Source organism: Alternaria arbusti, assembly GCF_024043155.1.
Source record: "Alternaria arbusti strain BMP 1465 chromosome Unknown scaffold_11, whole genome shotgun sequence".
Lineage (NCBI taxonomy): Eukaryota > Fungi > Ascomycota > Dothideomycetes > Pleosporales > Pleosporaceae > Alternaria > Alternaria arbusti.
The window spans coordinates 625,790-647,345 of record NW_026249951.1 but is presented as its reverse complement, the minus strand read 5'-3'; the positions used below and the strand labels follow the sequence as shown (position 1 = coordinate 647,345).

Here is a 21,556-nt window from a genome sequence, read left to right as displayed (position 1 = left end):
CCTCGCGACTGCTTCTCCTGCCGAGTCTCTTCACAGCACCTCCACATTCTGTTTTCCCTCTAGTACAGCTGTTTGATACCCAAAACGTTCCTCATTCACCATGTGGGGTTCCGCCATTCCACCAGCAGAACGAGACAATCGACGCAATCCATGGCATGAGGACGACTACCTTCGCGATGGGAGAGAAGAAGTAGTCACACCGGACCACCAGAGCGAGGAGGAGAGTCCAGATCGCGACCGCCTACGACGCGCGGGCACCTGGGGGGAGAAAGACGCAGGAAGACTTGATACACGGGCAGCAGCAGAGGACCTCGAGGTCCTACGAGGAGAGCTTGCGTCTCTTTCAAAGTCGCGTTCCCGCGGCGCGCAATCGCAACGATCGAACCCGCTTTCTAGGACCACAAGTCGACTCAGCAAACGCCAAAGCCAGGGCCAGGGTCATCGTCGAGGATCCATTACACGCGCAGAAGAGGGCACCGGCGATGCAGAAGATGACGAACCGGGAGACATTGTTGCTGCGGAAAAGGAAGACGACTTCGAGCTCGATGAGTTCATGCGGGAGGGACACTTCGAGAAGCGCAAGGACGGTCAATCGGCCAAGAAGGTCGGCGTCATTTACAAGAATCTCACCGTTAAGGGTGTAGGGTCGACTGCTTCCTTCGCGAGGACGCTACCCGACGCGATTCTGGGCACCTTTGGGCCTGATCTTTACCGTATTGTCTCCGGTTTTATCCCGGCGCTGAAGTTAGGGAGACATAAGCAGATGCGGACGCTTATCAACGACTTTTCGGGTGTGGTCAAGGACGGTGAAATGATGCTCGTCCTGGGACGGTGAGCAATACCTCCGTATGAAATGTATACGTGACAACTACTGACATAGTTTACTAGGCCCGGATCCGGATGTTCCACCTTCCTGAAGGCTATATCGAACAATCGCGAGTCGTACGCTGCCGTGGAGGGAGATGTATCCTACGGAGGTATTCCAGCCGGCAAGCAGAAGAAGCAATTCCGAGGAGAAGTCAACTACAACCCCGAGGACGACTCGCACATGGCCGATCTCAACGTCTGGCAAACACTCAAGTTTGCCCTCACCAACAAGACGAAGAAGAACGAGAAGCACGAGGTCAGTCTCCCGCGCGAAAAGTCCACGCCAAAAACCTACTAACATGATGAACTACAGATCCCCATCATCCTTGAGGCACTCCTAAAGGTCTTCGGTATATCCCACACCAAATACACCAAAGTAGGGGATGAATACGTCCGTGGCGTTAGTGGAGGCGAACGCAAGCGCGTCTCCATCGCCGAGACTCTCGCCACGAAGAGCACGGTCAACTGCTGGGACAACAGCACCCGCGGCCTTGACGCCAGTACCGCGCTCGACTACGCCAAATCACTTCGTATCATGACTGATATCAGCAACCGGACGACGCTAGTGACGCTTTACCAAGCTGGTGAACAGATCTACGAGGTCATGGACAAGGTCATGGTTATTGATGCTGGACGCTGCATCTACCAAGGGCCGGCGGGCGAGGCGAAGCAGTACTTTCAGAACCTGGGGTTCAAGTGCCCGGAACGCCAGACGACGGCTGACTTTTTGACGGCGGTTACTGATCCTACTGAACGTCAGTTTCGTGAAGGTTTTGAAGACAAAGCACCGAAGACGTCGGAGGAGCTTGAGAAAGCTTTCAGGGAGAGTGAGGCTTACAAGAAGGTTTTGAGAGAGATCTCTGAATACGAAACTGAGCTAGAGAACAGCGGCTATGTAGACGCCAAGGAGTTCGAGGGTGCCGTGCGGGAAAGTAAGAGTAAGACGGTCCGCAAGAAGAGTCCATACACGGTCTCTTTCATCCGCCAAGTATTGGCTTGCACTCAACGCGAGTTCTGGCTTACATGGGGTGACCAGACTACGCTGTATACCAAATTCTGTAAGTTGCGCCAACGCGATGAGGGAGCCTGGAGGTATTTGTCACCTTTTCAGATTTCAAACGTCTTTTGAAACTGTTGCGAGGACCTCCTTGCTTACTCGTCGCTCTTACCATCTCGCGATAATCTACTAACGTCTTGGTCAAGTCATCATCATCTCCAACGGTCTCATCGTCGGTTCCCTATTCTACGGTCAAGCTCTCGACACCTCTGGTGCTTTCTCACGAGGCGGCTCTGGTTTCTTCTCCATTCTCTTCCTCGGGTGGCTCCAGCTTTCGGAGCTGATGAAGGCGGTCTCTGGTCGCAATGTTGTGAAGAGACATGAGGACTATGCCTTCTATCGCCCTAGTGCTGTGGCCATTGCGCGTGTGGTGCAAGACTTCCCGCTGCTTCTGGCACAGGTCATTCCGTTCTGTAAGTCATTTCTTCCCGGAGCCCATATGGGATGCATGCGCCTGAAGAAGTTTGCTAACAATTTCAGCCATCATCATGTACTTCATGACCGGTCTGGACGTGGACGTGTCCAAGTTCTTCATCTACTTCCTGTTCATCTACATCACGACCTTTTGTGTTACAAGTCTCTACCGAATGTTCGCTGCTCTCTCGCCTACCATCGATGACGCTGTTCGGTTTGCCGGTATCGCACTCAACCTCCTGATTATCTACACGGGTTACGTCATCCCGAAGCCACAGCTTCTGACGGACTATATCTGGTTTGGATGGATATACTGGATCAATCCGGTTGCTTACTCTTTCGAATCGGTGCTCGCAAACGAATTTTCCGATCGTATCATGGAGTGCGCTCCCAGCCAACTGGTACCACAAGGACCAGGTGTCGATCCCGCCTATCAGGGTTGTAGTCTGACTGGTGCACCGCCGAATTCGAGGACCGTGCCCGGCTCAGACTACCTCCAGGTGTCCTTCAACTACTCGAGGTCGAACCTCTGGCGCAACTTCGGTGTCGTCATAGCCTTCACGGTGCTATATCTTTTGGTAACGGTGATCGCAACCGAAACGGTATCCTTCGCGCAGTCAGGTGGCGGTGCACTGGTCTTCGCCAAGAACAAGCGAGCCAAGCAAGCTGTCAAGGAAGAGGCTCCTCTTGACGAGGAAAAGGTGGTCGCTGGCGAGTCTACCGCGAGCTCAGACACCGCTGCTCATCAAGAGGAGGAGGCGCTGGACTCGATCTCGAGCAGCGAAAGCGTCTTTACCTGGAAGGATGTCGAATACACTGTCCCATATCAGGGAGGTGAGCGCAAGCTTCTGAACAAGGTCAACGGATACGCAAAGCCTGGTGTTATGATCGCCCTTGTCGGTGCCTCTGGTGCCGGTAAGTCCACCTTACTCAACACACTATCGCAACGACAATCTACCGGTGTTGTCTCGGGTGAGTTCCTGGTGGATGGCAAGGATCTCGGCAAGGCTTTCCAACGAGGAACTGGGTTCTGCGAGCAGATGGATCTCCACGACGGTACTGCTACAATCCGCGAAGCTCTCGAGTTCTCCGCCATCCTGCGCCAGGATAAGAAAACACCTAGGAAGGAGAAGCTTGACTACGTCAATAAGATTATCGACCTGCTCGAACTACAGGACATTCAGGATGCGCTTGTTTCCAGCCTTGGAGTTGAGCAAAAGAAGCGCCTCACGATCGGTGTCGAACTTGCTGCGAAGCCTTCGCTGCTACTGTTCCTTGACGAGCCAACGAGTGGTCTCGACAGCAACTCGGCGTACTCCATCGTTCAGTTCCTCAAGAAGCTCGCTCAGGCAGGCCAGGCTATTGTCTGCACCATTCACCAGCCCAGTAGTGTCTTGATTCAGCAATTCGACATGATTCTGGCCCTCAATCCCGGTGGCAACACGTTCTACTTCGGTCCCGTAGGCGAGAACGGAACCGACGTCATCAAGTACTTTGGAGACCGTGGCGTACAGTGTCCGCCTAGTAAAAACGTGGCAGAGTTCATTCTGGAGACTGCAGCGAAACCTGTCAAGCGCAAAGACGGCAGTAAAATCAACTGGAATGAAGAATGGCTCAATTCCGACAATAACAAGCAGATGCTCCAGGAAATCGATCGCATCAAGGCCGACCGCAGCAAGACAGTCTCCAACCAGAACCAAGAAGGAGCAGAAGAGGAATCCGAGTTCGCGGCCAGTGTCTGGGAGCAGACCACCATGCTGACCAAGCGCACCTTCATCCAGTACTGGCGTGATCCGTCGTACCTCTACGGCAAGCTCTTCGTCGCAGTGATTATTGGCATATTCAACGGCTTCACATTCTGGCAACTCGGCAACTCTATCGGCGACCTGCAAAACCGCATGTTCACCGCTTTCCTCATCATCCTCATCCCACCCACCATCGTCAACGCCGTCGTACCCAAATTCTACCAAAACATGGCACTATGGCAAGCTCGCGAACTTCCATCTCGCATTTACGGCTGGGTCGCTTTCACCACTGCGCAGGTGGTGGCTGAGATTCCCATTGCCATTGTGTCGAGTGTGTTGTATTGGATTCTGTGGTACTTCCCTACTGGACTACCCACTGACAGCTCAACGTCGGGATACGTCTTCTTGATGACGATGCTGTTCTTTCTGTTCATTTCCAGCTGGGGTCAGTGGATCTGTGCGTTTGCGCCGAGCTTTACGGTCATCTCGAACGTTCTGCCTTTCTTCTTCGTCATGTTTGGTCTGTTCAATGGTGTTGTACGGCCGTACGACATGATGCCCGTCTTCTGGAAGTATTGGATGTTCTGGATAAACCCTTCAACGTACTGGATTGGCGGTGTTCTCGCTGCTACTTTGAACGGTATACCGGTTGAATGTCAGGAGAGCGAAACCGCCATCTTCGACGCACCACCAGGCCAGACCTGTTCCTCCTATGCCGGCGCTTTTGCTTCAGCTTCTCCAGGATACCTCCTCAATCCCGACGCCACGACTGGTTGCCAATACTGCCCATACTCCGTGGGTAACGACTACCTTGCTACTATCCACATCAAAGCAAGCGACAAATGGCGCAACTTCGGTATCTTCCTTGCCTTTTGCATTAGCAACTGGGCGCTTGTTTACTTCTTCGTTTGGAGCATCAGAATCAAGGGGTGGAGCTTTGGTTTCGGGGCTGTCTTTGGAGGCCTGGGCAAGGGTGTTAGTAAGATCAAGGGCATGCTAAGTGGGAAGAAAAAGACTGAAGAGAAGGCCTAATAAGTACCGTAATTCGTGTGAGAGCGGGGAAGAGAGAGAGATCAGAAGCCTATCTAGAATATAATGTTCACGTTTTGGCAAAGTTACATCTCAAGTCATCTTATGAAGAAGCCTCTTTAATCGCCAATATTGCGTCGGTTTGTGCATGCCATCTCATAGATGTATGTACCGAACAAAGCCGCAAAAACCAGGTCAACATGTCCTATGATACTGATTGCGACGCATGCAACTGCAGGTTTATTAACCAGCACGCTATGATACAGCAGATGGATGCAGTGGGCCAATAGACCCACCTTTACGAATGCCACACCATACTTGCTTTCTGCATCTATGTTTTCGGGAACAGTATCCAGGAACTTGTATCCACTTAACCCAACAGCACCACACTCAACCATCATCCTTGCAATATTGGTGGAGAGTTCAGCAGGATCATTGCCGTTCTCCCGATCGCTGCTGTCAAAGGCTCCGCGGCTTTCAGTCGGAGTGGAAGACGTTTACTTCTAACGACTTAAGCCGCAGGACAGCAATGTTGACAGTGGCAATCAGATTCTCATGTTCATGTTGCTAGAACGCGGTCGCAGACATCAACGGCGCACCCTTTCCTTCGGAGATATCGATCCCGATGAGGAATGTTATTGTCACTTGAGGCTCCAACGGCGCATGGAGATGGCGTGCATTTGGTGCACAGGTTCGGTGCTGCGGGCGGTCCGGCACGGTACGCATGCGGCTAAGAAGCTAGAGGACAGCTAAATCGTCATTAAGGATGCGAAGGATGTGAAGGACGCGAACTTGTTCACATCGCATACACACTAAAAGCGACTATAACGGGTGTCCCGTTCCGACTTGGCAGGGAGTAACTTACTATATATCTTGGCGTTTGGCCTTACACATTCACTCGTCTTTGCACCGAATCAACATCCAGAAGCAACCATGGACGTCCGCTATTACACGAACCAAACGCTTTTAGCCAGCACCTAGGCGACATGTGGCAAATGGTATGGGCATCGTGAAGGGCTATTGAGAACGGAAGCGAACACTACGAAGGATTTCCCAATAGAATCTGCAGGTTAGCGCATCATGGGCATGATCATGGACGGAAATCAGATGAAGGCCATGCTACGAGAATGTGTATTTAAAACCTTCAAGTCTCTCAGATTTCTTCTCGGTATCCTCATCAGCATTGCCTTCACTCAAGGCAAGCACTATCTTCCCATCAGTTCAACAGACCAGATTACACTTTCCAATATGCTTGCCAAACTCGCTACTCTTTTGACCGTCATTGGCGTATCCAGCGTGCAGGCGCAGCTGGTTTACGAATGCGACTCATACACGGAGCCAAATTATGATTCTTGTAAGTAACCGCCTGGCGTTACACGACTCTCAACTAATCGAGTTTTAGGCGACAGAATCATAGCTAACATTGACTGGACGGAAAGCCCTTACAATGGTGGCCGTCCAATTAGAGATGGGGCCTGCAACATCTTCTCTGATCCGACGTTTTCGGACGGACAGGACGCAAACTGCGTCATCGCTGTATGCAACACCCGCGGCGATGGCCAGGACTCGTACTTGAATGTCATCAGCGGCCCGACATACTATCGCTTGATCAAGCAGTGGTGTGAGCCTCAGGGGTCTGGCGGTCGGGCTCCAGGCCCTGCTCAAATAGAGGCAGGTTCAAACCAATACGTCGAAGCCGGCGCCGTCCCAGCCAGTTTCGCGAGACGCAGCTCCATTCGCATCACGACCCGCTCTGCTAAGCCGCAACTAAGAGTTGACTCGAAGACGATAGAGGAGATGGAGGTTTTCTGGGAGACGGTGAGGAACGAAACCATCCAACGTCATTCCGAGCCCACTATCCAGAAGAGAGTGAGTGTCCAGTCCATCCTTGCCAATGTTTACCAATTCTACTGCCTTTTTCTAACACGATCCGACAATAGCAAGAAGAAGTGCTTGTCCTCGGTCTTTCCAAGTCCGTTACTCGACCCGGCGTCAGCAACCGGATGAGCGGCATCACCTCACCCGGCGTATCCACCGAGTGGTCGACTACAGAAGGCTTTTCCACGAGCGTCGGCGTGAGTGCCGAATTAAGCGTCGGCTTCTTTGACATCTTCACTGCATCCGTTGGCATCGAAGTATCTATGGAATTCAGTCAGGAGTACACCCGGACGATTGAGTTTGATCCGAGCAAGTCGTGCAGTACTTCACAGGAGGCCTTTATGGTCTTCTTGCCGCACTTTGATCACTACGTTGTCGCGGACGAGAACGGCAACCAGTACGATATCTGGATTCCCGTAGAAGGAGGCGACGTCGCAGTCCAGTGTCTTGGCTAGATGAACATGGGGATGATTGTTAGTTGTAGGGCGGCGGGCCTGGTGGCGGGATAATACTCTGCACGCTTTTTGTAGTATAGCTAGACCTTTTTGCACTTTCAACAATTGCTAAGGTCTTTTAGATGGATATGTAGTTAGGCTAAATAGAGGCGCCATGGCCACTTACTTGTGTCGCGAAGGCAGTACTCAATCATCTCTTTATTTTGCTTAATCTCGAATGATTTCTCATAGGCATTCTTCTAGAATTTATATCGTAGTAACTCTATCCAACGTCAATTCCACATCTTGGAGATATCAAACTGCATATCGACTGGCCCACGAGGTACTTGCTGTAATCCGCGGATAACTACATGAGCATTACAGCCGCGTCTAAAGCCATGAACAAAGATATCAAAGTGTTTTGCCGCCCTTTATTACGTACACAAATATATGTGTCATCTCCTCCTCGGTACTGACCTCGGTGTCTCAAATTGTTGGATGATGTCGCCACGATTTAGATCACGGAAGCTATGACTGGCTCACCGCTGTGGATATTGAGTCTTCTAGTGGATACGAACCAAGGGATAGTGATCACAGTCACCGCGCGCTGCCCAAGCCAAGGCTATATAAAGGGCGAAATCCCAGAAGGAAAAAAAAAGAATTTCGCAACTCCTACAGAACAGGTCAGTCATCCTTGACACCTTGTTTTTTTTTTGTATGAACGCTAAATTTGAAGGGGGTCTCAGAGGGCCACATTTGTGTGTTGGTGTTAGCACCACACGTAGCTCCCCGACGGGTCAACTATCGGGCTGCATTATGCAGTCAGCTAACCATGAAAGTTTCTTTCATCTCAGACTTGTTGAGATAAAGAAAAGACATTGGCCTACTTCGAGAGCAGGAGGAATCGAGCTTCCAACTTCGCACCTTGCGTTTTGGTGTTTGACTTCCCGAGGTCGAGAGGGTGCGCGCTTGATGAGAGGAAGGCCATTCGATACGACCGGTGATGAAGCAGCCTGGCCGGAACTTTCGCACCATTGTGTGCGTTGTTCTCGGTAAGAGAGAGGGAAGGCAGGTGCTGAGGTCACTTTGAAGGCAGGCAGGAGGGTCGGTGATGAAGCAGTCGCAGTGGTGTTCCCCACGCTACACGCTGGGGTTCGCGAACCAGCAGCGCAAAGCTCTGAGACCCCCAAAAAAAAACATGTTAGCCACAAGCTGCAGTATGGATAATATGAGGCAGCAGGCAAAATATAGGAGGTCCCTATGATATGTTTCAAACAGGAGACATTCCAAACTGTATTGTTCTACCGCATGATCAACGCCGCGCAATGCTGTGAATTTGTCTATACTGGCTGAGCCGACTACCCTAAAGCTGCACCTGAAGCTTCGGGTTCGTCCTGATCCTCTCACCATAGTATCTGAATAGAATCGGCACCGGAATAAACGCTACAGAGATGAACCCAAGTAGAGAATTTCCCCACCCCAACCCCAAAGCATCATACATGTTTAATCCAGCGAGCGGCAGAAAGGCACCGAACATGGAGCGGAGAACGGTATTCGCTGCGATAGCAGACGCAGCGTGGACAGTAAACGCATCAACGAGGTAGGTTTGAATAGTCATCATAGCCGTCAGATTACCCAGACCGATGAACGAGGTAAAGATGATAGGGACGATCCAGTGGACTTTGTAGTATGTCGTCCATCCGTATACGAAGACACCGACGGGGAGTCCAATGGCACCGGGTAGGGTAAGGATAAGCGGAAGGCGGTGTTCAGGCTTGACGTTTCCTTTGGCTTTTTGCTTGACGATGATCTTGTCGGATAGGATACCGAGGGCTACCATACCAATGAACATGCCTACACCAACACCGATGTAGGATAGTCCGACGGCGCCGGAGGAGAAGTGGTATTGGCCCTCAAAAACAAACGTGACGGTCGTGAAGAACAGATACAGGATACCGTAGTTGACAGCGACGTAGAGGGACATGAGACCGACAATGGGAGAAAGGAAGAGCATCTTCATCGGGCGCACAATAGCGCGAATGAAAATCTCCCTCGGCGGCAGATCCTGAGCAAGTTTCGATCTCAGATTCTCGTTCCCAGTTTCTTTCCGAAGGGCCTTTGTCTTGCGAGCAAGAAGAGTAGGATGGTAGGATTCGCGGCCAACGAAAAAGAGCATGACGCCGAAGACGCCGCCGAAGATGGCGAGGATCCAGAAGACCCAGCGCCAGGATTGGTTCTCCACGAGGAAACCTCCGCATACAGGTCCGATGACAGGGCCTAGAAGTGGTCCGACGGCCCACACGGCCATTGCACCAGCTCTTTGTTCAGGAGGAAACATGTCGGCGATTGTGCCGCCTCCAATAGTCAAGGGCGCGGCTCCGGCACACCCCGCTAGAAAACGGAAGCCCACTAACATGCCCATGGAATTGGACAACGCGCAGGCGATGTTGAAGACAACGAAGAGTGCGTTGCAGATGTTGTACAGATGCATGCGTCCGTAGAGTTCAGACATGGGCGCGATGATCAGAGGTCCAATGGCGAACCCCAAGATGTACACTGAGACGACGAACGAGGCCATTATGTTGGAGGTTTCGTTAAAGGCACGGAGGACCTGGGGGACGCCGGGTGCGAAGAAGGAGGATGCGAGGGGAGTGATGAGGGTACAGGCACCCAGTGCGGAGATGATACCCCATTTCTTTTTCGCCGTCCAGTTTTGAGGGTTGGCGGGATCATTTGGCCCGTCCCAGTCGACGATGTTGGCGTCTCGTTCTTGTTCTGGTGGGGCGATGCTAGACATTGTTCGCTCGTCTGTGTGGGTTGAATGGGCATGGCTGTCGATGCCCTTCTCTGGATCTTTGGAGAATGAATCCTCAGGTAGTCTGCTGTCTGCATCGTGGCCTTGTTCGTATGCTTCTTTGGTAGGTCCGTGGGGCAGATCTTGCGCATCCCGCGTGGGGTTTGGTAATGACGATGGCGTCGCCATTGTGGACGTTGAATATGGAGTGAACTGAAGGAGGAGTCGTTAGCATGTATTTGACACCGTGACGCATCTTCGCCCCTTCCGTGCCGTACGCACAGATGTGGCGTACTCGTGTTAGATTACTGCGTACATTGGCAGCCAGGAAAGAGAAGCAAGTCTTACCGAGTATACGGTATTACTGAGACAGTCGACTGGGAATAACCGCAAGAACGGAATACAAATCGAACAGTTTGTAGATCGACAGTCCGGAAGTCAAACTATCAGCACAAAGTGTTCTAGGCAGATATGGAAAGTAGATCTGAGAGAAAGGAAAGAAGTGATGCCTCGTCTAAAGTGAATAGCAACAAAGGCTTACGTCGCAATCACGGACACAGAAATTCACGACCCTCCGCACGCGAAAGGGCTGCATGCCTAGACCTATGATGCGAGGGCGCAAAGCGGCAGGCGGTCCTACAGCCGTATGCAGCGTATTCACCCTATCTCCACACCCTACACGGCGTTATGTCCGCGGATAGGCTAAACTATTCAGAGCCATGGACAACGGATCGACGGCATTGTAGGATTCTGCACCAATAATATGGCGGGCGCGGGAGACGGTAGCCAGAGCATGGGGAGGCTTTGTCAAAGCTTGTTGGTTGGCATGGCGAGCTTGACAGCGCCCGCGAAATGGTGCCATCTCCCGAGCGTCGCTTGGCTGTAGGTGCGCGCGGAGGGTCGGATGGTCATCTCGGAGCTGGCGGGGCTTGGAGCAGTACTGTATTACTTTTGTAATACGAATTCCGTTCTTCGCAGAGACCAAGGCCCTTGACCTGGTTTCAGGCATTCGGGGTTGGGTCCGTCGCGCGTGTTCGTGCTACCACATTCGTCCGACGCGTGTGCCGCGGACCTGGTATGTAGTTTGGTTCCACGTCGAGCTCAAAGCGACGTTGCTATGGATCGTAAAACTAGTAGTAGCAATTTAGGCCTCTAGATGTGGTACCCGACGAAGCGAGTCGAGATGAGAGTACCGATGGCATTTGGTTAGTAGTACGCCGCCTTAGGAAGGCGACACAAAACACGTCTGACCTCGATATTGTCGTAAAACGCCCTGCAGCTGCATCGTTTGCCGTTCTGGGTATGCCTCTTGAGGTTTCTTGACAACGCGCAGATGTGAGCATAGGACGCAACGTCCATCGACCGATCCACTATCACCCGCAGAGAGTGAGGTCCCACTTGTCCCCAGAGTACGTGTCTTCCGCTGTCATCCGACCCATTCTGCAGATCTGTGGTATGGGAACGGCTGGTAGTAGCTCTTTCGGTTCGAGCGTGTCTGCGAGGGCTGGCTATTGAGGGCAATCTCATCGGTGAAGATTCCCATGCATCACTCACACTACAAGTCTCTTGAAGTGAAAGCAGTGTAATGGGCACAAGTTGGCATCGTGGCCGTTACGCTTTGAAAGATAGATCCTCAGATGCTGACGCTGGCGCATGACATCAGCACGGGGCTCTGAGCAGTCCTGTTTGTACAATGGATATAGAGTGGAAACTTTTGATAGATGGGAATAAGAGTGTCTATCATTTCATCGTAGGCAGCTGCTCTAAGAGCTCCCAAGTTCGTTGCCCATTTCATCCATTCATCTACTTCGGCTAGCCAGCCACATCAGCCGTGTGTATGTATATGCGCCAGAACGCCTTGCTTTGCCATTTATATTACAGAAAGAAGAGATTCATCCGCTTCATCCAATCTAATCAGGGTATCTTTATGCGATGTTGCCGGCGAGACCAAGAAAGAGGGCTTGAGCTGCGAGCTGCAGTGTCCAAATGCCCACCTTCTTTATGCGTCGTTTACGTGTGGTTCGATCTTCGAGGACGTCGCGGGCGAATGCATCGTACATCTAAGCATGTGTTAGGACTCGTTTCTAGAGGGCAGCAAGGGGAATGAATATAGGACTCACCTCCTTTGACACCTCCTCCATTAACCCGCTATCATAGAGGGTCCAACTGCCGTCGAACTCACTAACCCTCTTCACAACCCTGCAGTTCACTGGGATGAAGGTGCGACTTGAGTTCATGTATGCCACAATAGGTCGTACGAGCGCGTTGTTCACGTAAGAAATGTCCCGGGTGAAGATTGGGACTGCGGCGCGCACGTCGTTGAGATGGACACGCATGTCCATGATCATGTAACGGTTGTCCTCCTCTGTTTCCTCGTGGGGATGCGACTTGTCTTCAGGATGCTCATCGAAGCCGTGTACCGCGTGGTCAGAGAAATGGTGCTTGCGCTGTTGGATAACGGTAGCTTCCACACGATCGTACATGTCGGACATGACCTTTGCAATACTATCGTCATCGTCATTGGGGAACATGACATCTGCCACAATGTCGACGTTGCCTTCGTGGATCCACGAGAAGGGGCCTTCAAAGCCCCTGTTGAGGTGGTCGATGTTCAAGCCATCGATACGAATCCGGCTATGCTTCTTCCAGGAGCTGCCGTCTTCGCTGTCGCGGCCGCTGCTCAACTGGGCGCCAGTGTAGTTGTGTGTTTGTCTGGGATGTATGGTAAAGAGCGAGTTGTCGAAGGATCCGGACATCATGTTGGCAGAGAGGAAGTCGTAGAACAGCCATTGCTTCCGCAGCTGAGGGAGGTCGCAAGAGAAGATGCTGACGGAGAACGGGCGGAAGCCGTTGGGCTGGTAGATAGTGACGAGCAGATCTTCCATCTTGAAGGACTCGAGTTCGAAGTCGCCCGGGTTGTGCTCGTGTTTGTATGACCTGGGATCCACGCCCTCGATTGTCTGCACTGACGTCCGATCTACGACACCGCGGATACCCTTGATTTCGACGTCCTTCAACAGGCCCTTGCCGTTGAACCATTTTGAGAACGACAGTGTGACGTTGACGGTATCGATGGAGATGTCGAATTGTGTGTAGTTGGTGTCTTCTTCGGGTTCCGCTTTCTCTTCGACAGCGTCTGGAGTGTCGCTTTCCTGGTGGGTTATGGCGGCGGCGGCAGCAGCCATCTCGGTCTGTGAACCCTTGCTGACCTTTCCTTTGCCTTGGCCGGGGCGTCGCGAGACAAAGACATTGCGGAAAGAAATGACACCGTCTCCCCACTTGGGCACTACAGCGGTCTCGAAGACGACTTTTATGCCTGAGGACTTTGTCAAGTAGTTTCCGATCCACTTCGCAATCGTCTCCTGTGAGAAGGCGGTGTTGATCAAGAAGATGGTCAGCATGAAGAAGGTTGTAGTGCCCAGCACGATCCAGAGGAAGTGGGCGGCGATGATCCACGAGAACAATGCGTAGATCTCATCGGCATTGAAGGGACGGGTGCTTCGGATGGTAAGCCACTTGAAGTGGATCTTTATGCGCGACCAGAAGCCCGAGGCAGCTTCGAGCAGTTCAGCCTTGCTGGGGCGGTATATGTGGGGTAGGTGGTGCGGGAGACGGTCGAGGAGGGGCTTTGCCGCACCTGATGCTTCGGGCCTGGGCTTGGGCGGCGGTGTTTTGGAGGACTGCGGTGTCTGGCCCGTGGGCTCTGGTTTGGTCTTGGAGGAGCCATTCGTCGCCGAACTCTTGTTGCGGCGGTCGCTGCCTCTGTTCCTCTGCAGCGCTCGGCCCGCCTTGGACGATGCGTTTCTGCGCCATGCCGAGAAGACGGTGCCAGCCACACTCTGCTGGAGACGGCCGGTGCGGGGTGACGATGCTCGCAGCAGCAGACCGGGTGCGTGTCCGGGATACGGTGAGGTGGTCGACAGCCCCAAGACATGCGAATTCGCGGTGATGGAGCGCTTCTGGATGCCTCCCCGCCATGGCGACTGCGCCTGTGCCTGTACCTGTGCCTGTGCCCATGCCCCCAGCCCTTCGCGCGGAAGCACACGGCCGCCGTGGATCAGCGGCTGGCCAGCGACGGCGCGCCACAGGAAGCCGAGCGTGCCTACATTCTTGTTCATGATAATCGCGGCGGGTACATGGTCGACGTCGGCAAGCGAGGGGTGTGCGGACGTGTGTGGGGGCAGAGAGGGTGCCGTGTGCGGTGCAGGACAGGCGGGCGGGTGGTTGGAATACAAGATTCACGTCATTACCCATGCACATGCAAAAAGAAGGCCTCGCGGTAGAGTGACAGGCGCTAGCCCGCTTCGGGACGACTGCCGCTCGCCTCCCAGCGCTCCCAGCCAAATTTCTTGAGCAGCCCCACATTGTCGCGCATCGATAGCACCTCCAACATCCACGCCCGCCTACACTTCGCATACCGCACACGCATACCGCATACCGCTGCCAGCATGCCCGCCCCTACCGCCCTCCAGCGCAGGCCCGACGAGTTCGCCGACGATGTCACCATGGAGGCGTCGTCTGTCCCGCTCCCGACCGAGAGCGACGGCGACCTCATCTCCATGAGCCTCGACCCCGTCGCCGCCGCCCACGATGCCCCAGCACCCACCGACGACGACATGCCCATGACGGACGAGAGCGGGAAGCCAAAGTTCCCCGCCGCCAAGTCGATACCCCTCGCCTTCCGCCGCGAACAGCGCAAGGTCCCCATCCCACCCCACAGGATGACGCCCCTCAAGAACTCGTGGCCCAAAATCTACCCCCCGCTTGTCGAGCACCTCAAGCTGCAGGTCCGCATGAACACAAAGGCAAAGGCCGTCGAACTGCGCACCTCCAACGCCACAACCGACACAGGCGCGCTGCAGAAGGGAGAGGACTTTGTAAAGGCCTTCACGCTGGGCTTTGACACGGATGATGCCATTGCGGTAAGTGATACGAAGCCCTACACCTGAGCTGGCAGTTATTCAAACTGCGTCTGGCCTGGCCTGGCTCCTCGATTCGAGAATATCCGACTGACGACTCACAGCTGCTTCGACTCGACGATCTCTACATTGAGACCTTTGAGATCAAGGACGTCAAGACCCTACAGGGCGAGCATCTCGGCCGCGCGATTGGCCGCATTGCAGGCAAGGACGGCAAGACCAAGTTCGCCATCGAGAACGCCAGCAGAACACGAGGTACGTCCATGGCATGAATACCACCGTTGTCCAGATTACTAACAACCCGCAGTCGTCCTAGCAGACCAGAAGATCCACATCCTCGGCGGTTTCAAGAACATCCACATCGCACGCGAAGCCATTGTCAGCCTGATCCTGGGTCAACAACCAAGCAAGGTGTACGGCAACCTACGGACAGTCGCCGGACGTATGAAGGAGAGGTTCTAGACGATACACACAAGCGAGAAATCTTGCATAGTAGCCAAGCAATGGCAACCGCGATATCGGGCATTTACACGGCGTTACGGAGACTCGGGCAGGTTGGGAAAAGCTGTTATACCATCAGGCATGATTTGACGATTGGAAGAAGATGGATGGGATATCACATAGCTATAGAAGCAATTACGAGCAATGCATACATACTCGCATGGTCATGTTCGGTTCTGACAAAGTATGAGCACGAAGATGGCATGATACCTTTTTCTCTCCACAAACATCCATACTGCCCGCTTCCCTCACGCATCCAGCCTTCCTACAAGTACCGCACAAACCTCGCTCCCCTCCTCGCCCCAAACCCTCTGGCAAGGAATCCACTGCACACCCTCCATCTTGACCCCCTCTCCTCCATTCCCATACCACGCAAATCCCCTTCCAACATACAGCGTAGCACTCGTCCAGCCCTGTGCACCCAGCTTCCCTAGCACCTCCACACCCCGCTCATCCCTGATCTCCAACGTAAAAAAACGAGACCGACTGTGCGCCGGCGTCGTAGTAGTGCACTGGGGAACAGAGGCGTCACGCTCGTATGCGATGGAGGGAGACGTAAGACCCGTAGCGCTCCACTCTATATCCACACCGCGCGGCAGAGAAGACACCTGGGCGACGAAACAAGGTGGTACGACTATCTCTGCCTTAGCCCCGGTCGAACCTTGATTTTGCGCAGTAGATATGGCAGAGCGATCAGGGATCGGCGCCCGGAACGTAGAGTCCTTGAAGGCCGAGGCGTCATGTTGGTTCAAGCGGTCCCAAGGATCAATATCCTCGTCTTCGTCTTCGTCTTCGTGGTTGTCGTCGTCAGTCGAGGATGAAGGTGGGGTATGAAGCTTCCTCCATACTTCCTGCGCCGTCCGCACATCCCCCTCTGGTGTCTCAGAAGCGGGAATGAAACACACGGCTGCTGTCCACCATGTCACTCGCTTTGTGCGGCCGATGCGCCAGAGGTGTTGGAGGGAAAGGAGAGCTTGGCCTCGGAAACCTTGCTCTGTGTGGACGGCCATGGATGCGGGGATGAGCGGGATTTGCCCGGCTACGTAGAAGACTTCTCCGGTGGTCTGGGTATCGTTTTCGGGGTGCTGGTTGCTAGGGGGTAGGCGGGCGGAGATGGCTTGGCTGTAAGGTCCGATGTTTGCGGGTGCCCAGTAGCTTCGGCCTTGGACGTGGAGGCCTTGTCTCTTTACTGGGTGGAGGAGCTTTCCGTTTTGGTCGTTCTGGTCCTTGTCCGCGGTTACGCTTAGCATGACGTGTCTGTCTTTTGGCATGGTGTCCCCGACTGCGATCGTAGCTCTGGCTGGCGGGTTCACGCCGCTGAAGTATTGAGCGTAGATTGGATTAAGGACTGTAAAGTCTGCCATGTCGCGGAGGAGCAATGTGCAGTGGTTGACGCTAGATCTGGAAACATGGCATTGCTTCAGAATATGGTCGAGACGGAGGAAGATCTTGGAGAGCTGGCGAGAAGGGGAGTCGGGTGAGGAAGAGGGAGAGGTATCGCTCGAGAGGTTGGAGTATGTAAAGACGGTCGAGGCGTTACTGAATGTATTCCTGGGTAGTCGGTCTACTATGGACGGGGGATGCACTCGAGAGGGCGACCCAAAAGACAGAACAGTGCCCTCTTTTTCAGTGGACGCAGAAAGCTCATTTTGGTTGCTGGCGTTTGTCACTTCCAACACTCTCTTGAACTCGTCGTCAAAGAGCTCGGGTATCCTCAATGTGCCAGCACCTTCGTTATCGTCAACCTTTTCCTCTAGCGTACTCTTCTCGATCTTCAGCACCGCCTGGCCACCCTCCAGTTTCCCAGGTGGTCCCTCCTCGATCACTATCTTCTTCTTCCAGATCGACCTCGGCCCATCCAGTGCCAGCGTCTCAAACTCCCCTCCTTCACCCAGTATCGCGCCGTCACCAGCATCACCATAGCGCCCCATGGCCTTCGCTAGCCTTGCTATAGTCTTGTGATTAGCGACATCGAGGCCCAAAAAGTCTTCATCCAGACCACCAGACGCCGTCTTGATGATGATTGCTTTTTGTCCTACAGTCGTCATATCATGCAAAAGCGACGATTGCGTATACGGTGGCAGCAGCGGATACTGCCACAGATACGACAGTGGCGTCAGCCCTAGCCTGAGCGCAACATTCTCCACACGCGTCCGTTGATACGTGCTCAGGATGGCCCCTGTAGACACTGCGTTTGCCTCCGGATGAGCTTCCATGACCCTTCTCAACAGCGGAACCAAGTCTTCAGTCTCATCCTGCTCTTGCTTTTGCAAAGGCGTCGCATAGTCTCTGTTCGAGTCTACGGCGGTGCCCAGGATCTCTTGTCGATAGAGCGGTATTCCTAGCGCTTCTTCGTAGAGTGGGATGACCGAATGCCCCACGGTCTGGTACATGTAACTGTTGATGTCCTCATCGTCATTGGCCGAAGGCGCTGGGTGCAAATTGGCCAGTGCTACGACGCTGTGGCCGTTGGCTTTGCAGTGGAGAATGGAGAAGAGCGAGTCTTTGCCTCCGGAGATTAAAGCAATTACGCTCAATGACGGTGACATGGTAAAACGAATGATTCGAAACGGGCGACCGTCTAGGAAAAGCAATGAAGGAGTTGAGACGGCCCGGTGCCGCTCGTTGCATGAGACAGACGCAGGTGGATTGGATCTCGCTAAGGGTCTGCGCGCGCTAGGTTGATCCGTGGGGTTTTGCAACGAGCGCGATAGTGTATTTTGGTATCAGGGTCCCGTCCTGCACCCATCGCTGACGGCTGATCGTCCAAAAGCAACAGTGCGCACAACGCGCGGCTCGCATGCATGGCACAGTAGTCACATGCAGGGAAGAAGCATCGAAAGTATGTATGTAACGTGTTTTTGTATGATAGTCGGACAGTGCCAGCACCTCTAACCTACAATGAGCCGCAAAGAACGCAAAAGCATTGCTGAGCAGATTGTAAAAGTCTGACAATTACATGTGTGTGATGAGAAAGAAGCGAAGATTCCCAGAATGTCAGAGGGCGCTCAGATGAGGCTGCCCGATTACAACGAGTGTAGGAAGCGCAAGATAAACAGCGGGGTAACGCGGCGACAGTGGCCGGTGTAGGGTAATGGCCATGTCGTCGTAAAAGTGAAACCAAAGAAAACACCAGATCTATCCGTCCGCCAAGGTCCGCCCCAGAAGTCCCGATAAGCCGTGCTAAACGCAAAACCAAGCGATGAGAAGAAAATGCCAATCTCGCATGTTGGTACAGCCAGATCGGGTATGTAGAATACAGTGGGAGAAGGGAAGCGTAGAGTTTTAGCTGCAGATTGTGCAAGCTCGAGCCGCTGATGTAAATCGGTGCCGCCTGTCTAGCCATGTCGTGAGGGTGGACGAGCAGCCGTGTGGCACGATGTATAATCCTTCTACCAGGTGTTGTGGGGGTCATGAAGAGTCGTTAAGAGTTGAAAGGAGAAGTGTGGTAGTGAAGAAGGTTTACTCGTTCCTCTTGCGCTTCTTCTGGCTGGGGGAAGACTCGTTCTCGGATCCGTCTGAGCTTGATGTGGGGATCTCGGCAGCGGCGTTGTAGAGGATCTCGCCCATGGTGGAAGGCGCCTGTGCGCCAAACGCGCCGGGTTGGCCGTGCTGCATGTCCGAGTGGTGGAAGTCGGAGCCCATGACCTCGAGGCTGACAGCGCCAGTGCCGTGGGTGCGCTGGTGCTGCGACAGGTTGTCGCTCCTGGAGAACTTCTTACCGCAGTCGGTGCACTCAAAGGGCTTGTCGTGAGTGTGGAGAGAGCGGTAGTGGCGCTTGAGGTGCTCTTGACGGCGGAAGCGACGCGAGCACAGAGTGCAGACGAAGGTCTTGGAAGGGTCGTCGGTGAGCGACTGCTTGCGACCGCGACGGCTGGTAGGCGCGACGGGAGTGGCGTGTTCGTCTGAGCTGGAGCCGACAGCGTTTTCGGCTTGACCTGATTCTTGTTGGCTTGATGCTCCAGACATGGTGTTGTCATCACCGGATGTCTGTTGCTTACCCTGGTAGTCGGACTCAGTCTCGCTGAACTCAGAACGAGCCTTCTTGACTGTACGCCTCTTCATGTCGGAAGTGGCCGACATGTCAAAGTCGCTGGTGGCAGGGGTAAGGGGCAGGCCGTTGACAAGCTCCTCCTCGAAGTCGGTGAAGCTCTCGTCGCTGAGGAAGTCCTCTTCGGGAGAAAAGGCACCTAGGTCAGTGCGCTGGCGCTTGCTGCCGCAAAAGTGGGCGTTGTCGGTGGAGAAGTTGACCAGGCCCGTGAAGTCGTCCTCGCAGTCAAGCTCGAACAGGGGCTCGAAAGTAGGGAGTCCAGTGAAGTGGAACGACTGAGCAGGCTCGAAGCTGTCTACCTTGGCAGTCTCACCCTTGAGGACAACTTTGTGCTCCTCGTCGCCGGGGCAAAGTGTGACGATAGGAAGCTCGGTAGTGGCGGAGACGGTGAGATCGCGGGGGTTGCAGAAGTTGTTCTCGGCTTCCGCAAAGGCAGAGCGGGGCACTGGTGATGGTGATGGGGAAAGCGAGGGGCATGAAGTTGCAGACAGGAGGTAGGACCCCTGGTTAGCCGACGGAGGCTGGATGTAGACTTGAAGCAGTTAGCAACGCTGTCCACGCACACACGTAATGAGTTACCCACGCAACGTCGAGGCAGCGACATTACTTGCACAAGACGATGCGAATAATACATTGGATAAACTTACCTGGTGTCATGGGTGGGGAGGCTGAACGCCATTCGAGACCGGCAGAGAGGAGCTCAGAGAAGACCTCGCCTTCGCAGCCCTGCTTTACACCCTCGATACCCTCAGCAGAGAACATGTCGTGCAGCGGTGTAGGGAGGACATCGCATGTGGAAGGAGGGCTGCTGGTGTTGCTACCGCACGATGAAAGAGGAGGTGTGGCAGGCGAGAACGAGTAGTCAGTGTCAATGGGGTGAAGGTATGGCGAGTCTTGAGGTTGGATCAAGATCGTTGGCTTCTGGTACATTGGCTGAGGAGATGCGACGGGAGTCAGCATCTGGTTGGCGTAGGCGGTCTGAGGGTAGGACATCTGAGAGCATGCCGACGTTGGCCTCTGGTAGTACATGTTCTGTGCTTGGAAGGTAGCCTGTCCGGATGGGTGGGGTGTGAAGTGACCGTGTTGGCGTGTGTTCTCCCCTTGAGGGTCCGGGTTGTAGTAGAAGAATGGCGATTGCATTGCCTGGGCAGGGTGGATGGGATATGAGCCTTCCATTGCGTGTGTAGGTGTGTGTTTGGTTCAATGTAGCAGTTGTCGTCGTCGTGCACGTTGTTGTTGGTGGGTTGGGTCGATGATAGAGTTGTATCGAGTGATGTCGAGGACAAATTAGTTGTACTTGAAGGCAGGATACTGGACAGTATAAGAGAGAGTCGAAGGAATGACTGTGGGCCAGTTCGTAATAACGAAACTGTCACTAAGATAGATAATGAAGATCAAAGAGTGTGAGGGCACAAAATTATGAGACCCAAGATGAAAACCTGAACGGCGACGGCGGAAAGAAACGAGAGGGACGTGGTTGATGAACCTTGATCAAGGGCAGGCCAGTGAAAAAGAGAACTGATGAGCGCACAGAGAAGGACGGCTCGCTCTAGTGCGCCGGGGCGCAGCGCAGCTCCACAAGCCAGCTAGGTATGGGATCCTGCATTAGACCCTAGCCTTGACTCGCGTCAAAAGCAGCGAGTGCATTAATGCATGGGTTTTTGGGCCTAAAATTATTCGCCCAATGCATAGCTGCATGGGGCTATACGCGAAATGAGATGTGCGCGGCGGTTCCGGCAGGCCTCCAGGCATTGGCTACGTCGCCAGCACAGCACATGGTGGGATGGAAGGCCTGCACACTGCCTACGTAGTGGGTTCTACCGCCCTCTCCGAATGGAGACGATGCAATAGCTGAAGGCAACTGAGC

General features: G+C 53.7%; 6 protein-coding genes across 6 annotated transcripts; 3 read left to right on the top strand and 3 right to left on the bottom strand.

The window, feature by feature from the left end:
* Positions 1-100: 100 nt before the first annotated feature.
* On the top strand, positions 101-5,115 carry J4E86_007848 (uncharacterized protein; the record flags this gene model as incomplete). The annotated part of the gene is made up of 5 exons (XM_051448363.1): positions 101-831; positions 889-1,123; positions 1,181-1,925; positions 2,071-2,337; positions 2,405-5,115. The coding sequence occupies 5 exons, from the start codon at positions 101-103 to the stop codon at positions 5,113-5,115; spliced, it is 4,689 nt and encodes a 1,562-aa protein (XP_051300630.1).
* A 1,077-nt stretch (positions 5,116-6,192) lies between these two features.
* Positions 6,193-7,445, top strand: J4E86_007847 (uncharacterized protein; the record flags this gene model as incomplete). The annotated part of the gene is made up of 3 exons (XM_051448362.1): positions 6,193-6,466; positions 6,515-6,981; positions 7,053-7,445. The coding sequence occupies 3 exons, from the start codon at positions 6,193-6,195 to the stop codon at positions 7,443-7,445; spliced, it is 1,134 nt and encodes a 377-aa protein (XP_051300629.1).
* A 1,342-nt stretch (positions 7,446-8,787) lies between these two features.
* On the bottom strand, positions 8,788-10,407 carry J4E86_007846 (uncharacterized protein; the record flags this gene model as incomplete). The annotated part of the gene is made up of 1 exon (XM_051448361.1): positions 8,788-10,407. One exon carries the CDS (start codon positions 10,405-10,407, stop codon positions 8,788-8,790), a length of 1,620 nt encoding a protein of 539 aa, XP_051300628.1.
* A 1,736-nt stretch (positions 10,408-12,143) lies between these two features.
* J4E86_007845 (uncharacterized protein) lies at positions 12,144-14,336 on the bottom strand (the record flags this gene model as incomplete). The annotated part of the gene is made up of 2 exons (XM_051448360.1): positions 12,144-12,278; positions 12,339-14,336. 2 exons carry the CDS (start codon positions 14,334-14,336, stop codon positions 12,144-12,146), a joined length of 2,133 nt encoding a protein of 710 aa, XP_051300627.1.
* A 330-nt stretch (positions 14,337-14,666) lies between these two features.
* Positions 14,667-15,599, top strand: PNO1 (pre-rRNA-processing protein pno1; the record flags this gene model as incomplete). Its single annotated transcript, XM_051448359.1, has 3 exons — positions 14,667-15,140; positions 15,242-15,392; positions 15,445-15,599. The coding sequence occupies 3 exons, from the start codon at positions 14,667-14,669 to the stop codon at positions 15,597-15,599; spliced, it is 780 nt and encodes a 259-aa protein (XP_051300626.1).
* Positions 15,600-19,100: 3,501 nt separating this feature from the next.
* J4E86_007843 (uncharacterized protein) lies at positions 19,101-20,865 on the bottom strand (the record flags this gene model as incomplete). The annotated part of the gene is made up of 2 exons (XM_051448358.1): positions 19,101-20,134; positions 20,337-20,865. 2 exons carry the CDS (start codon positions 20,863-20,865, stop codon positions 19,101-19,103), a joined length of 1,563 nt encoding a protein of 520 aa, XP_051300625.1.
* Between the last annotated feature and the right edge of the window lie 691 nt (positions 20,866-21,556).